General features: G+C 38.8%; 1 protein-coding gene across 8 annotated transcripts in view; it reads left to right on the top strand.

The window, feature by feature from the left end:
* Positions 1-16,381, top strand: part of TRIM2 (tripartite motif containing 2) — a 121,476-nt gene extending 105,095 nt beyond the window's left edge. For 7 of the 8 annotated variants that reach the window (XM_040472073.1, XM_040472081.1, XM_040472118.1 and 4 more), the window contains 4 exons: positions 1,611-1,791; positions 2,835-2,905; positions 7,219-7,359; positions 11,881-16,381. In XM_040472073.1, the coding sequence (XP_040328007.1) occupies positions 1,611-1,791; positions 2,835-2,905; positions 7,219-7,359; positions 11,881-12,033 (546 nt within the window). In that variant the 3' untranslated portion in view covers positions 12,034-16,381. The remainder of the gene's footprint in view (positions 1-1,610; positions 1,792-2,834; positions 2,906-7,218; positions 7,360-11,880) is intronic. The other variant, XM_040472089.1, reaches the window with a different exon arrangement.
* The last annotated feature ends 1,491 nt before the right edge of the window (positions 16,382-17,872 follow it).

The following is a 17,872-nucleotide window of genomic DNA, read 5'->3' as shown; positions in this document are numbered from 1 at the left end:
CCAACACTTGCACGCGCACACGCACACACTCTCTCTCTCTCTCTCTCTCTCTCTCTCTCTCTCTCTCTCTCTCGCAACAAACAAACCTTTAAAAAAGTATTTAAAATAACCCTACAAATGAGTATAAAATGAAAAGTAAGAGTTTCTCCTACCACCACTAATATCAATGGTTTCTTACTGGTCTCTTCCAGGAATATGTATGTATACATATATAAACACATTTCATTCAGGTGGGCTCAGACTATACTCACTGTTCAGTACCTCGCTTTAATAATATATCTGAGAAAACATTTATAAAGACACATAGAGATCTACTTGACTCTCTAAGCCTCTGTGGTTTGTGCATCCCCCTCACCAGGCACTCTTTCTGGCTGTTTCCTCACGTTGGGTGCTCCTTCTCCTTCCTTGTTTATAGTGACCTGTTGCATTAAGTTTTTGTTCTCTATGGCTTCTAGGATAGCCTATTTGAATTCTCTCAGATGTACCAAACACTCAATACCAGGCACATTAAACAGGACCCAGTGAACGTGTTTGTCTCTGCACTATGACTGAGACATCCTCCAGGAGAGGGGCTGGTCTTACTTGTCTGTGTCTACTCAGTGCCTGGAGTCATTAGCCACACAGTGGGTGCTCTATCACCCACCAAATGTTTGCAGAATTAGTAAATAAATGGGTGAATGAGTAAAGTACTTTATAATGGAGCTATAAATGGAAGGATAGAAGATAAGCATCTCCTAGCAAACAGGCATTTATATAGTCTACTCGGAAAAATGAGTAAGACTTCAAATGCATATGGTATGTGCTTGATAGAAATCTAATGCTTTTCTCCCATTTTAAAATACTGAAAACTGGAACCATTCAATCATCAGGGTTACCCGAAATAATGCTAGACTTTTTAAATTAATGTATTCGGCTAATACTTGTTGACTACCTGGTTAGGCACCAAGAAGTATGCTGGGTCTGGGTACACAGTAGTAGACCAAACAGACATAACTCCTGCCTCCATGGAACTTAACACTGGTAAAGTTCAATGGCAGATTCTTGGCAGTTTTGATATTATGATCTACAATAACGATGATGATGGCTTCCCTTTAATGACTACTTAATATGTGCTATACTCTACACTAAGCGCTTTATCTACATTGTTTTACTTAGTACCTATCCCAAAAATGCCTTTGGAAGTTACTAAAGGTTTTTTGTTGTTGTTGTTGTTTTTTACATTTTTAAATATATAAGGAATCTGAAGCGTAAGGAAATCAAATCCATTTGTGCTATACCAGATGTGTCTAAAACAAGCGACAGGCATAGAACAGCCTTCCTACTCCTGACCCAGTGATCTTTTGCCACACCGCACTGCATCTTTACAAGGGAACTGTGACCCCAGTTAAGGGGATTCTAGAACATTCTTGGTGGTGATCCTCTTAAAAAGTAAGGATTTCACATAAATCTTAGTAGCAGATAATGGATGTGACAAAAACAGGACATCATTGTGACATATGAGTAGCTGTGCACCCCCATTTGAAGGTTCAAGTAAGTGTTTACTAAAACAGGTGTCTGTCTTCATGTTCTGTAGTGTTTTAAACTTCCTTTTCTGTACTTGTTTCTAACAGACAAAAATCGGATCAGGAAAGTTGATGGGGCCCAAAGGAGTCTCTGTGGACCGCAACGGGCACATCATTGTGGTGGACAACAAGGCGTGCTGCGTGTTTATTTTCCAGCCAAATGGGAAAATAGTCACCAGGTTTGGTAGCCGAGGAAATGGGGACAGGCAGTTTGCAGGTACACTCGATGGTAATATGTAAACCCCCTTTTTTACGCTTCTTCTGCTCACATTTGCATGATGTTGGAGCATGTGGAAGATGCCTTAATCCCCAGTGTGTTTTCCGGCTTTAGGAAAGATACTGGGGATAAAATCTAAGCAAAAGCATGATGAGATGCTTCTCAATTACTCCGCCAGCAGTAAGTTGAACTGCGGTCCGTGTGTGGTTTTTATTGACAGCAGTTTACAGCTCAGAAGTCAAATCTTTGAATATTAAGTAAAACATAAAATTTAAAATAAAAATGTTTGAGGAACAGTGGAGTAACTCCAATTTCTACCTAGCTGTAGCTTTGTATTAGAAAGAGCTTCGGAATGAGAATTTTTTTCACCTTTCTAGATGATGGTAAGAGAGCAGGACTTTAGAAAATTTGCTGAGTACAGGAAGGGCAGTTCTGTTACTTCTCTTTCTGGTGTACCACTTTGCAAGCACAGGCTGACTTAGTTTTTAACATCTGCAAGAAGAGGCTGAAAACGGTATATTAAATTTTCTTTTTAAAAGGATGCTTTCGGCATTTGACAATAATTTGCATAATCATTTTTGTGCTTTGTCTCCAGTTCTGCCAGGTTCTGAATGTCACCCCAAATTACAAAATACGGGTTTCTGCTCTACTTTTTAAAAAAATATTACATATGGGCGTCTTTTTTCCCAGTACTAAGACTCCCCACATCCTCCCTAAAGGGACTAACATGTACTCAGAGAAGCTGGCAGATGTGACTTTCAGATGGTGCTGCAGAGAATGAATTCTGATGCTTATTGCTCGTTCCGCTTCGTTAAGGCTGCTGGCACTCTTAGCTTGATGTAAAAGAAGCCAGAGTAGACAGTCCCGAGTGTAGAATGATAGAGGACCTAGGCCATCTAGAGCCAGAGTTCTAGCCGAATGATCTTTCAAGAACCGAGTCTATAATTCTTTGTTCTTTCTTAAATAACTAATATGTTGAATTTTGTAATTGCTACGTTGTTGTAATCATTTTTATTGTTAACAGTAGTCACATATGTTTTTCATCTTTATTGCAGGTCCCCATTTTGCAGCTGTAAATAGCAATAATGAGATTATTGTTACAGATTTCCATAATCATTCTGTCAAGGTACTATAAACACACCATTTATTGTTCACTTTTAACTGCTGTTATTGAGAAATCAGACTGAGAGAAAATAATGTAATACTCCCATATATGCACAGGAACTAAAGGAATGAACCTGAAAGAGTACACTTTGCTTCTCCCTAAAGATGCAGGTTTTAGTTTGGACCCACAGAGTTGGGAGAGTCAGAAAATCAAACAAAATGTGGTGGCGACAAGTTTTTTAATTTGAAATAGCTATAAATGGAGATGACTTAAAAATTAAATTTGAAAAAGCAGTTGCTTGAACTTAGAGAGGCAGAACTTTCCAAAACTTAATATTTTGCCTCTATTCAATACATTAAAACAAGATCATTTTTTCAATTATCTGCGTCATAAGGCCTTTCAAACAAAATTAGATATCCGAACTCCGCTAATATCTAAAATCTGTGCAGATTTTGTGAGGGAAATAGCCCTAGTATACATTCCTATAGATGTCTCATACTTTAGAGAATGCTTTCGCACACTTGGTGTTCCCCAGAATACAGTGCCCCTTCCCCTCCACCGAGCAGTGTAGTACATCTTTCTTAACTAGGTGTAGGGGGAAGAAAGATTTGAGATTTATTATGAGCAAATCAGGACATCCAGAAATGAAAACAAATTTGTGACTTACTGAAACGAGAAAATGTTTAATTACATTCTAGACCGCGGTTCCTAAGGTGGGGTGCATGTTCCACTGAAGGCACGCCAGGTGGCCCTGGGCAGTGCACTGGCAGACATTTTTTTTTTTTTAACTTTATTTATTTTTGAGACAGGGAGAGACAGAGCAGACAGAGCATGAACAGGGGAGGGTCAGAGAGAGGGAGACACAGAATCTGAAACAGGCTCCAGGCTCCGAGCTGTCAGCACAGAGCCCGACGCGGGGCTCGAACTCACGGACCGCGAGATCATGACCTGAGCCGAAGTCGGCCGCTTAGCCGATTGAGCCACCCAGGTGCCCCAGACATTTTCATTTTAAGAGTCATGTGTTTATTTTTAGGGTTACCCTCTGTTTACATCAAGTGGTACTGGTTTGCACTTATAGAAGTGATACAATGTTTTCCTTGTAAGTAAATTCGTTAAAATTTTTTAAGGTGAGGCCTTTTTAAAGGAAGGATAAGAGGGAAATAGCATAGGAGGCGTATGCCAGTGACTAAAGTTTGCGCTTAGAGACAACCATCGGGCAACCAAAGTTGTCAGTGTTGGTGACTGGAATAGCTATGTAGGGATAGGATTTCAACACCCAAAGGCACTCTCTCTTCTGAGTCCATCACCGCTTCATTTCCCCCAGGTTGTCCCAAAAGATACATTTAACCCAAGTAAATGGAATGGTTTTGAGCTTTTTTTGGTGGATGCAAAGTGGAGGGCACAATGGGCCTGCCCCTGATGGGGCAGGAAGAGGGGAAAGGATGCCCACCATTGCTTGCGTCTCAGGCTGCTTCCTGCCACGTTGTGTCTCTGGAGTTGCTGCCATAGTGGGGGAGCTCATTCCCCACTCCCCTACCTCCCTCAGTGTCTGTAAGCTGCAAATCCTCTCTCTCTGTACAGGAGGTGTCTTGGTAAACGGAAGAGGACGTTGGGAAGAGTAGTGCTGGGGAGGAGGGAAACAGCAGAGGCAGAAGGAACTGGGCTCTGGACTGCCCCCCCCCACCCCCCCCCAGCCGGGGGTGCTGTAACAGTCCTGTGTGATGAGCTTAATGATAACATAGGCTGTCCTCAGACTTCCTATCCTTCACTCACTTAATAGGGGAATCATTTAACTACAGGGCATTTAACCAGAAGATAACTCATATGGATCAGCAAAGGCCAGCAAACGCCTGGTATAGATGCTGCCCACCCCCACTGGAAGACAGTCCTATTAATCAAGTTGCTCTTTTCTACTAAGTGCAACTGTGGCCTCAGAGCCTTTCCGTGCCAGTGCTCCAGGCAGCCTCTATGAATCAACTGACATTGGTATGTGGGAGGACTCCTAGTTACCAGCCCTGGCTGACAATGTAGAAGGAAATAAGACATATGTAAGTAATCAAAATGCAAGGCAGATAGCGATAAATTATTATTTTAATATAGGTACATATAAAGTTCCATAAGTATCCAGAAGAAAACAAAGAGCAGATTTCTGTAACTAAGACCATCAGGGAAGACTTCCAAGTGGAGGTGGTATTTGAGGTGAGCAGAATTTTGAAATCAGGAAAGGATTATCATCCAAGTGATAAAAACTTGCTATAAAAACTTGGATGAGAAGCAAAGCTGTAAAAAGTATTTCAGCTCATGCATCCGCCTCTTAATATGTTTTCATCTGAATAATTTATAAGCAATTAAATGACATTTTAGGTGGGAAGAATAGAAGCTACAAGAAATTTGTAATTATTAAGATTCTGAAAACTCTTCAAGTTTTCAGTATAGCAGAGGTAGATTATTTTACTAATTTGAACTCTGTTTCCCTCTTATTTAAGAAAACCAGTGTTTTTTCTCTTCTGTTTGGCAGCTGTTGCCATATAGCTTTTATGGAATAGTTGGGCTTTTGTTTCCCCTGTGACACGTGGCAGTTAGCAGTGGTTCTGGATTCAATTCATTTCTCTATTGGTAAATGTAAAAACTGTGCCTATAGGTCGTGGCTAACAAATGGTCTAAGTTCTTTAGCCATTTTCAGTGTATATTTTGTTTTCATTGCAAAACAACTAAATTTGGCATTCTGCATCATTACAAAATGGGGCAGAAGCATTTGTGTTTTTTGCAGTAGGCCAAGGAAAACACACCTCTTCAGAGAAATAAATACAAACAAACAAAAAGATTATTGGTAGGACTTATTAAGGGAAAAGATCAGAGAGTAAGAAATTGTGTCCTCACCAGCATACAAACAGTTTCATTGGCCTTTAAAACAAGAATGTTCTGTGTGAAAGGAGATAAAAGGAGTCAGGAAAGGTTTTTAAAAAATAATCTTAGCCAAAGCTAGTTCTTGTCTCGTCCTTTCCAAAGAACCAAAGAGGTAGCTTGCTTAGCTGGCAAGTTATGTAATTAATTCAAGAAACAGTCATGATTCTTTTTCTTTATCTTAAAGGGAGTTTAGCCTTTAGAGATGGTTTGTCTCCCTTTGCTTCTCCAATGTACATAACTAAAAGAAAGAGAGTCATTTTAATCTTTCATGATCACAGAGATGGCAGTAGGAGAATCTGTAAAAGGCCCTGAGATCATTCTCAAATTAGGTCTGCACTCGGATATGGTGAACTCCCTCTGTTCCACGTTTCAGGAACCCTTACCCTCATGGCTTTGCATGTAATACGTTTTGATTTGTTAATGGGTCCTTCAACATATGTTGGCTGCATCATAATGGAAGCTTAAAATAATATCCTGGAGATACTTCACAGCCATTAAATACCATCTGAATCAAGATAAAATTATGCTTACTGTAGCTTACAAATAACCACATAATAACAATTTATTTCTCTCCAAATCAATAATCTGTATTTGATACATGTACTTTAACACTCCATTAATAAGAATATTTAATTAACCACAACAAGCTATTGCTTGTCTAGATCATATATTAGAGAATTTGCTGAAGAATTCTGTGTACCTCCCCAACTTCTCTCAGCCCTCTCCCCTCAGTATGCTGCATCCATCAAAGCCTTAGAGTCATATAACCTATCTTAACTAAATATATATTCTGAAAAAAATATATTAAAAAGCCCTTCTGTTGTTCCTCACCTGTGCCATACACACACACACACACACACACACACACACACACACACACACACACTTTTCCCTTATATTCCCTTATAAGTGTGAAGTCCAACTTGCTCTTTCTCATGTTGACTTTGTAAAATGGTAATAAATTCTGAGCACCCAGCCTAACAAAAAGCTCCATGGTCCTGATCCAACTTTGATCATCCCTCCTGTTAGAAATAGTAATATTTCTGTTCTTGAAATTTAGCTATTTATTCAAAGGCAGGAATAATAATACTGTTGAAAATTATAGCTCCACTTTCTTATCCTGCCTTATATTCCTATATATTTTATAATTTATAACAAAAGTATTTTTCATATAAGTATTCAATAACCAGATAGGAGCTAGAAATAAGAACTGATTTAACAAATGATAAATCAAATTTATATAGTAAATTGGGGAACCATAAGTAATATAGGGGTCTACTTTGTAGATTTTTTTTGTTTTTTTTTTTTTTTAGAATGTCTTAACTCATAATAAAAAATCTGCTGAGATACATATTTTTTTAAAACCCGTAATGTTGGCTCAACTACTTTTGGTTTAAAATAAAATCATTTAAAAATATCTCATACAGGTGTTTAATCAGGAGGGAGAATTCATGTTGAAGTTTGGCTCAAATGGAGAAGGAAATGGGCAGTTTAATGCTCCAACAGGTGTAGCAGTGGATTCAAATGGAAACATCATTGTAGCAGATTGGGGAAACAGCAGGATCCAGGTAAACTCATGTAATGCTAATGTATTTGTTTAGAGTGACGGGTGTTTGTTGGAAGTGAAGAATTGGCTGTCTCCCAACTGGGATGTTTTCCATTGTTCATTGGTTAGGTTCATTGGTTAGGTTCATTGGTTAGGTCTCAGGAGAAGTGCTAAACTAAGGTGGAGGAGAAGTGGAGTAGAGGTGGAGGAGAAAAACATCAACAGGTTACCAGAGTGAAAACCTCTGAATTGGGAATTTTTAACACAAAAGTGTTTGTGGATAGAAATCGAGAGGTCCATCCATTGAACAAAAATATTATATTACTGTTTTTACTAGCTTCCAACTAAAAACTCATTTTCTTTAATTATGAATATAGGCAACAATCACCGTAGTTTTAGGAACACCTATAACTTTGTCACCAAGAGGAATCATGGTTGCAGAGGTCTTGAATTGTCATATGCTCATCACTCTTTCAGAACCAGTCAGTGTTACATGACAATTTAGATGAGATGGATACATCACCATTTCTTGTTATTTAATGTGTTGGTTTAAAAAGCACACATATTGGGGCGCCTGGGTGGCTCAGTCGGTTGAGCGTCCGACTTCAGCTCAGGTCACGATCTTGCAGCTCATGAGTTCGAGCCCCACATCAGGCTCTGTGCTGACAGCTCAGAACCTGGAGCCTGTTTCAGATTCTGTGTCTCCCTCTCTGTCTGTCCCGACCCACTCGCATTCTGTCTCTGTCTCTCTCAAAAATAAGTAAACATTAAGAAAATGAAAAAAGTAAAAAAATAAAAAGCACACATATTACTATATCGCAGTTTTGTACAATTTTGATAACTATGTTTTAATAATGATTGTTTTCCTTTATAATCCCATGTATTTTGTTTTATGCATTTAAAAACATTATTCTGCTGAATAACCTGAGTCAAAGAGGAAGTCCCAAGGAAAAATTTAAAATATACTGGCCTGAATGAAAGTACAAATACAGCGTATCAAAGTTTGTGGTGTACAGCTAAAGAAGGGTCCTGAGAGGAAGGTTTTTCCCCCAGCTTTATTGCAATGTAATTGGCATATACATTGTGTAAGTTTAAGGTGTGTAATAGGATTCGATACACTCATATATTGCAAAATGATTACCACCATAGCTTTAGCCAATACCTCTGTCACCGTCACGTTACTACCATTTCTTTTTTGTGGTGAGAACATTTAGATCTCCTCTCTTAGCAAAATTTTCAAGTATATAAAATTGTTTTATTAACTATAATCACCATACAACGCATTAGATCCCCAGAACTTATTCATCTTTTAACTGGAAGTTTATACCCTTTGACCAACTTCTCCCCATTTCCCCCACTCTCCAGCCCTGGCAACCACCATTCTACATGAGAGGGAACTTACTGGCACTAAGTGCTTACATTAGAAAGTCAGAGATCACGAATCCCAGCTCCTACCTCAAAAAAGCCGGAAGTAGAGGAGCAGAACAGCCTGAAAGCAAACAGGCCGGAGGAAATAGTGCAGATAGGATCAGAAATCAGTGTAGTGCAAGGCAAACAATAGAGAAGAGCAGTGAAACAGAAAGGTGGTTCCTTGGAATGATCAATAAGATGACAGGCCTCTAACGAGACCGCTAAAGGAAAAGACACAAAGTGCTAATATCATCACAGACTCCGCAGGCATACAGAAGTTCTGTGAACTCTACGTGCGCATTTTTGACAATTTAGATGAGATGGACCAATTTCTCAAAAAGTACAAATTCCACAACTCACTCAATATAAAATAAATAACCTGAATACCCCAACAACTGTTAAGGAAATGTAGTTAATAATTTTAAAACTCCCCAAAAATAAATCTCTAGACTCAAATGGTGTTACGGGAGTATTCTGCCAAACTAGGTGAAAGGTACGCAGAATTTCTCTGTACTATCCTTGGAACTTCCTATGAATCTATAATTATTTCAAAATTAAAAGTGAACAAAAACATTTTAAATATAATAATGAATTTAAATATATTTTCATGGTTTAGGATTAATGGTGTCATGATGGCATTTGCCATTTTAATTGGGTATAAAAAATAATAAAAGTGGTTACATTCTGGAAAAAAAGAATTAAAACATTATTTTGAGGTCTGTAGTTGTTTCCAGACAAAAAAAGTAGATTTTTCTCTAAATTAAGAACAAAGGTTTTGAATCCCCAGACTAAGAGACTATTCTTTTCTCAATTTCTCTTCCCAGAAGAATCTAAACATACATGTGCAGACAGGGTTATTCATCCTTGCCAATATGGCCCTGTGCCGAATTTCTGAGACCTCAGAATGCACGGGTTAAATCAGGTAGCGTCCAGGTGTCTTTGTGAAGACAGTAGTATTTAGCCGTTTGAATGTGATACTGGTATTACTTCCCAGAAAAAGGACTGAGACTATAAATGCTTTTATTTCTCCATTATATTTATCTTGCTTAATTATGCTAATGTACATCTACATTTGAAAGAGCTATTCTATTGTGTTGGAAAGCTAGAAGCCAGACTAGGAACCAAGTTCACAAAGCAGTTCTATAGACTACAGGTGTTTAGCTGTTTGTATTGTGGCCCTCCTAGCACCTGCCTAGTCACACTGCCTTGTGAAACACCTATGGGCCAAACAGAATGGTCAAAAGAAACCAGCCTGGGCCTTGTGAAAGAAAAATGTTCCTTGTATTTCATCATGGGAGAAGCTTCTAGCCCAAAAGAAGACTACTTCATATCCAGATGTACATGTTGTGGGGCACCTGGCTGGCTGAGATGGTAGAGTGTGTGAATCTTGATCTCAGGGTTGTGAGTTTGAGCCCCACACTGGGTGTAGAGATTACTTAAAAACAAAATATTCTAGAAAACCCACAAATGTACATGTTGAGTTATTGACTTCTTTTTTTTTTTTAATTTTTTTTTAATGTTTATTTATTTTTGAGACAGAGAGAGACAGAGCGTGAGCAGGGGAGGGGCAGAGAGAGAGGGAGACACAGACTCTGAAACAGGCTCCAGGCTCTGAGCTGTCAGCACAGAGCCCAACGCGGGTTTGAACTCACGAACTGTGAGATCATGACCTGAGCCGAAGTCGGACGCTTAACCCACAGAGCCACCCGGGCGCCCCAAGTTACTGACTTCTTATAACTCCTTCTTTTCTGAAAAGGAAGTGCCTGGGTGACTCAGTCGGTTAAGCATCTGACTTGGGCTTAGGTCATGATCTCAGGGTTCATGGGTTCAAGCCCTACATCAGGCTCTGTGCTGACAGCTCGGAGCCTGGAGCCTGCTTCAGATTCTGTGTCTCCGTCTCTCTCTGCCCCTTCCCACTCGCGTGTGCTCTCTTTCTCTCAAAAATAAATAAACATTTTTTAAAAAATGAAAAGGGGGCGCCTGGGTGGCTCAGTCGGTTGAGCGTCTGACTTTGCCTCAGGTCATGATCTCGAGGTCTGTGAGTTTGAGCCCCGCGTCAGGCTTTCTGCTGACAGCTCAGAGCCTGGAGCCTGCTTTGGATTCTGTGTCTCCCTCTCTCTCTGCCCCTCCACCCACTCATGCACTGTCTCTCTCTCTCTCTCTCTCTCTCTCTCTCTCTGTCAAAAATAAATAAACATTAAAAAATTTTTCTAATAAATAAAAGAGGTTAGAGTGGGAGAGAGAGCCAAAGCATAAGAGACTCTTTTTTTTTTTTTTTTTTTTTTACATTTATTTATTTTTGAGAGACAGAGAGCACAAATTGGGGAGGGGCAGAGATGAAAGGAGACACAGAATCCGAAGCAGGCTCCAGGCTCCGAGCTGTCAGCACAGAGCCCGATGTGGGGCTCAAACTCCCCAACCGTGAGATCAGGACCTGAGCCGAGGTCGGACGCCTAACCGACTGAGCCACCCAGGCGCCCCTAGACTCTTAAAAACTGAGAACAAACTGAGGGTTGATGGCAGGTGGGAGGGAGAGGAGGGTAGGTGATGGGCATTGAAGAGGGCATCTTTTGGGATGAGCACTGGGTGTTGTATGGAAGCTAATTTGACAATCAATTTCATATAATAAAAAATAAAAAAAAAATTTTCTAATAAGTAATTTTTAAAAAATGCAAAGGTAAAAAAGATCTTTATTTTCTCATTGTATATTATGACTCAGAACCATTCCTTTGTGGTCTAGTGGCTGATTTTTCTGTCTTGTGATTGGGGATAAAAGAGGGATGTGAGGCTGGAAGTGTGGAAAATGAAGGCTGAGAGGAGGAGACAAGGGTCCTTCATTTTCAGGCACCACTGAAGACTATTCCCCTCAAACTGACCACTGTTAAGAATGTAAATGAGGTCCGGTGGCCAATGGCATGCTCCTTGTCAGTGACTCTGAGGGATAGAGAGTGAAAGGAGGAAAAGCAAGGTAAGTGGAGTGAAGGATCGGATATATGATCATTACCTAAACGAACCTGTTGGGTTACACGCATGCTTTTGTATTGACAATATGAGCACTCAGGGTTTTCTAACTCCTGTTTCATCATACTACTCTAACTTTTCCTGTAACACTCTGACTTTCTATTTTTTACAGGTTTTTGATGGAAGTGGATCATTTTTGTCCTACATTAACACATCTGCCGACCCACTGTATGGCCCCCAGGGCCTGGCCCTGACTTCAGATGGTCACGTTGTGGTTGCAGACTCTGGAAACCACTGTTTCAAGGTCTACCGGTACTTACAGTAGTGGTGGGCAGATGGACCCCCCTCTCCCAAAGGTCTTGCACTATAAACTGGAAGGGATTTCTCGACGCGGGACCAGATTACACTAGACTTTTTATGCTAGAAGGAATCATTGGCGAACTTTCCAAGGTGATTTCTGAATGTAACAATTTCCTTAAAAACTGCATATCTGATTTCTGTAATTCGCCTTTAGGGTTTGAAAGAAGGAAATCCCTTCTACTGAATCTTTGGAAAACGCAGCGTTTCACACCTGTGAACTATGGCTTCTAGGACAGGGATTTATGTAGTTGAACTGATTTTGCAAATCAAGCAAGCACTAAAAAAATCCTAGAATATTTAAAGGTGTTTGTTAATCCCGTGAATGGTAGCTTTTGTGCAGAGCCTCCAAAAACAAAACAAAACAAAACAAAACAAAAACAGAATCTGTTGTACTTTATTTAACTTCAGTTACAAGACCCGGGGGATCTTCTAACCTCACTTTTACAGTCGGTCTTAACTCATGTGACATTTTTTTGGTTATCAATAACTACATGTAAATTAGGAGAAAATAAAACTGTCTTGCAAAACCCTCCCAGGTGTGATTAGGCAGGCCTCTTGAGTTTAGCACTTAAAAACCACTGCACATATCCCGTCCTTTCTGGGTTAGATCAAAGATCCTTTTTGTGTGTTCTCACCTTTCCTCTCCTGCTCCCCTTGTATCAAAAAACAGAGTCCATTTTCAGGGAAACCTGAAATTCTGAATGCTTAAAAAGCATATTACAATAGCAATGCTACCTTTTGGTAAACAAACAGCCCCCCTCAACTCCAGATCAGTGCACTGGCAAGTGGTCAAGAAAAAGTCAGTCACATTTTATGTGCCATGTTCTCACGTGTCTCTCCTCTTCCACTTCACGAAAGCGAGAGCTTTACCTCCTGCAAAATGTCAGCACATGTAGTAGGACGCCAGTGTCCTAGGACAGAGAGCCATAAGTAGCCCTTTGGAGGATGGATGGTGTCAGCCAAAGGCATGTGATTGATTAATGGTTTCCCCTTAGAAAGCAAGTGTTACCAAAGTCGTGTTATCTCGAAAGCATTACAGGTTAAGGGCATGTTACGGTTATTTATCATTGTCTAATGAATAGTAGAGGCATTAAAGGACTATGTATACATGATTAGGGTAAGGTAGAATGTATCATATATATATATATATATATAGCTGAACCTTTGGTGTATTGAAATAGGCAGCACTCTGAAAGACAGAAGCATCGTCCAGCACATCCCTTTACTGAGCAGTTTAAAGCCGTCCCTAGTAGAGCAAGCCCTAAAACAGGTATAATTTTCACCATTTTCCAGGAATGATGGTATTGGCTGACTTTTAGTCAGAAAATGGCCTTCTGTGCTTTCAAAAGCAAAAACAAAACGAAAACAGGTTGAAAGAAAAGGAAACGTTGAACTTTAGTTACTCTTAATTTAAACTAAGTATAAATGGGTTTTGAGAAATGTGAAGAAAAATTTAGTCAATTGTTAATCTGTCTTTGATACTGTAAGGTAAGACGTGGTCTGTTTCCACTGTTTAATTTTCTACTCAGTTCTACCAAATAGGATGTCATGTTTGGCATCTTTGATATGACTTTGGGATCTTTTTCACTGAAAGCACCTTAGAACTGTACTATAAGAAAACATTTCCCATATGTATAATTATATGTGATGTTTATTGCTTAATTTATAACCCAGTCATTCTCTTAAAATAGGACTTTTTTAAATTTAGAAGGGAAATCTAGCTACTTCCAATTGTCTGTCAAATTTATTATGCCCAAATCAACCTCTCAAAAAAAAAATGTTTTCAGGAAGATTTACATTTAGATTTAGAATTTCTTTTTCTTTTTTCTTTTTTTTTTTTTTTTTTTAGTTAGGTAGAGTTTTCAAAATATTTGAGACTGTGATAAAGTTATAAAATTCAATAGCATTTTTGGATGTTAAATAAAATACTGTTTCCTAACATCAGCGAACTAAGTCTTTGAATTCAAACACTCGTATTTAATGAGTGCTTACTAGGTGCCAGGCACTATTTTAGGCACTGGGGATACAGCAATAGACAAAAGAGACAAAAATCCCTGCCTGCTTGGAGCTTACACTCTAGGGAGGGAATTTCATTTTGCCCTTTACTAACATTCTGCATAAAAGATAAGCTAGACCTTTGATAGGTCCTAGACCGTTTAAAAGAAAACCTTTTAAATTTGTTAAAATAACTTCTGTTTGTTTTCACAAGTGGCTTCCTGTTTAGATTCTGTCACAGGCTATTGGTCTTAAGACTAGTTGACTTAAAAGTGTTTTTTGCACAACATTGAAATTATACTTGTGAATTTAGAAATTAACTAGCCGTCCTACCATATCGGGCTGGGTATCTCAATAATATATTGAATATGAGGCTATTTTTTTTTTTTAATCTGTCAATATTGGCACAAATTGGAATGGAAGAATAGATAGTTTGATTCAGACTTGTTCCACTATCTGTTACTAAAACACATGTTGTGGGCACTCTAAGAAACACTGTATTTTCCCCTCCAAAATATATAATCATGTATGGTAAAGTATAGATAACATTTCACATTTGGATACATATTAGCATTTACTGTATTTCTTGATGAGCATATTTGAGGAGGGAAAGTGCTGCTGATAAGATAGAGTAGACAAGATTTACATGAAATTTTGTCACATTCTCTGGAAAATGGTTTCTGGTAAACTGAGAAGGATATTAAAATAAGTGACTTTTTTTTCCTGAGCTATCATTATTGTTTGATTTCTCTTTGTCAAGTGTACAGAACCTGTCATACGTTCATGATAAGTAGCACTGAGAAATTATCCATTCAAATGTCCCCTGGGCACTTACGGCAGCATATTGCCAGTTTGAATGTAAAGGTCAGTGACAATGCATTCCCTCCAAAACAGACCTCCCCTGCTGGGCTTGGGGGACGTGGTGACCTGGCCATCCAGAAACATGTGAATAAAAAGCCTTTATGACTGTTCACCATTTTTTAAAATGGTACTTAGTATCTTGATCAAACTTTAGTTTCCAGTAACTAAACAAATCCCCAAGTTTCCTTATTTTAATTTACTCTTTGACTAGATTTGAGAGAAATAAATACTACAGGTCCATGCAACTAGAACACAGTTGCTTCTACTACTAAATATACAGGGTATGTCCTCACATGAAGTTGACTGGAATAGCAGTATACTAGCAGGTGTCTATGGATCCTTAACATGGAAGGATTCACATAAATGCTTTGCTAATACCTACTGAGTTAATTGGAGGAAATAGCAAATAAACATTAGGCAATGTGCAGATTACGTCAAAAGGGAAAAACCTTTTTGTACATTTGGACTCTATAGTATCCTCCCTATTCACCAGCTTCTGGAAAGGGAGGAGTATTTTTAGTTTACTAATTTAACAACAAGACATTTCCAGGTAGGAGAACATTGAAGCTGTTTGCTTGAGAACATCATCTAATTTTGCTTAAAATCGAAAGTCGTAATACTGTTGCATTCTGTAAATGTTGCAGGGTTTTAAACTTTACAATTATTTTAATATTTTTGATAACTAGGAATCTAGTATTGCCATAAAGGAAACTAAGTGCCCATTAAAGATTTGTTTGGTATAAATAAATGATTTTTTTGTTTTGTTTTAAATGACAGTAAGCTACAAATCATGATGTTAATCTTAAACTTTCTGAAGATGAACTGTGTGGCAGTGATTGTGTGGTCTGTTTGTGGAGAATGTATGAAAGCTATTAATATTCTAAAATAGATTAATAAATTGGCTATGTTGTCCCAATGAATGTACAGCACGTCCATTAACTTTCAAAAGCAACACAGCCTTAAACTCAATGCTTTTGCTTTATGACATGGGAATGTTCTGTCATCAACAGAGTGTATTCTTGTAATAGAATTCTTTATATCATTTTCAATTCTATAGCCTTTCAATCCTATGTATGAGTATAAAGGATTTCTGCTTCCTTTGTTTCTTTTTAAATTTTGTACATTCCATCTTTTTAGGTCTGTTTCATACGTTTTGTGTATAGAACACTAAGTCTTGCGCGCTCTGACATTGATACTGATATATTCTCATTTGTTCTTTTATGAATCGAAATGCTGACTGCCTATTTAAAGAAAAGAATGAACGCTGTGCATCAAAGTGTTTGTATGTCCGTAGCTACATATGTACCACAGTATTTTGGATGCTTTAGTCTACAATAAAACTTTAAATTAATTCTGTCTTGAAACATAGGAGAAACAAGATTCATGTGTATACCTTTACCATGCACAAAATCTCAAATCATTATAATAAAGCTTGTTTTCTCCATTTCCAGGGTGAATGTTTATGTATTGTTTGCTTTTTTTAGTAAAGGGAAATGAAGGAATGTTCTACAATACGGGGAAGATACCAATACCTCAAACAAACTGTTTATAAAAGTGAGAAAAGCATAGTGAAATTTTTGTTGTTTACGATGCTAATAATCAGGTGAGCATTTAGGATGTATCTTAAGCAGGAATTTGGAAAATCATGACATGTATGTCTAGCAAATATATTTAGAAGTCCAAATAGACCCAAAGCAATATGCTTATAATCCTTAAAGAATCACAGGACAGACCTCCTGGCATCAGGGTGGTCACATTTCTAGGGGGTGAAGAACTAGAAAGGGACCTCTCTGCAAATATTGTCTTTAGGTTCCAAAATTCAATTAAAATAAAATTCATTACAATAAAAGGTTTTTTTAGAGGTTAGGGGTTTATTTATTCATTTACTTTTAAAATATTTTATTTATTTTTGAGATAGAGATAACACGAGCAGGGGATAGGCAGAGAGAGAGAGGGGGACACAGGATCCAAAGTGGGCTCCATGCTGAGAGCAGACAGCCTGATGTGGGGCTCAAACTCACCAACTTCGAGATATAACCTGAGCTGAAGTTGGACACTTACCTGACTGAACCACCTAGGCTCCCCTACAATACAGTTTTTTATATTCCATCAAGCTAATGGCCAAGCATTTCGAGCAGTACTCACAACATCTAAAGATTACGTCCAGACAGGCCTCTGGAGGTTTGGTCGTAAAGGAACCTGATGATAAATGTACAAATAATAGGGTATCACTATGTCATATCCTTCCAAAGAAGATAGTTTCAACTGGCTTTCTTTTTTTTTTTTTTCAACGTTTATTTATTTTTGGGACAGAGAGAGACAGAGCATGAATGGGGGAGGGGCAGAGAGAGAGGGAGACACAGAATCAGAAACAGGCTCCAGGCTCTGACCCATCAGCCCAGAGCCCGACGTGGGGCTCGAACTCACGGACCGCGAGATCATGACCTGGCTGAAGTCGGACGCTTAACGACTGCGCCACCCAGGCGCCCCTCTTTTTTTTTTTTTTTTTTTTTAACGTTTATTTCTGAGAGAGAGAGAGAGAGACAGAGTGTGAGTGGGGAGGGGCAGAGGGGGAGGGAGACAGAATCCAAAGCAGGTTCCAGGCTCTGAGCTGTCAGCACGGAGCCTGAAGTAGGGCTTGAACCCACAGCCTGTGAGATCATGACCTGAGCCATAGTGGGAAGCTGAACTGACTGAGCCAGCCAGGTGCCCTGGCTTTCATAAATCGAATAAACTTTACATTGGTCTCTATTCATAATGTCAAAGTTGTCATTTTAATACTGCTAACCTATAGGTCAGGTATCTTCCCCACAAGACTTAAGGACAGATAAGCTCTCAACTTGAGTGGTGTATGGGTTTGATATTTGATCTTTTGTTCTCCTATAATGGACTCTTGTCTTTCTTCATTAATTGTAAATAAGTCATGGCCTTACATATATATGCATAGA

This window comes from Herpailurus yagouaroundi, unplaced genomic scaffold (genome assembly GCF_014898765.1).
Source record: "Herpailurus yagouaroundi ecotype Mexico unplaced genomic scaffold, PumYag 28, whole genome shotgun sequence".
Lineage (NCBI taxonomy): Eukaryota > Metazoa > Chordata > Mammalia > Carnivora > Felidae > Herpailurus > Herpailurus yagouaroundi.
Note: the sequence above shows the minus strand (reverse complement) of the source record. Positions and strands in the feature narration are given on the sequence as shown.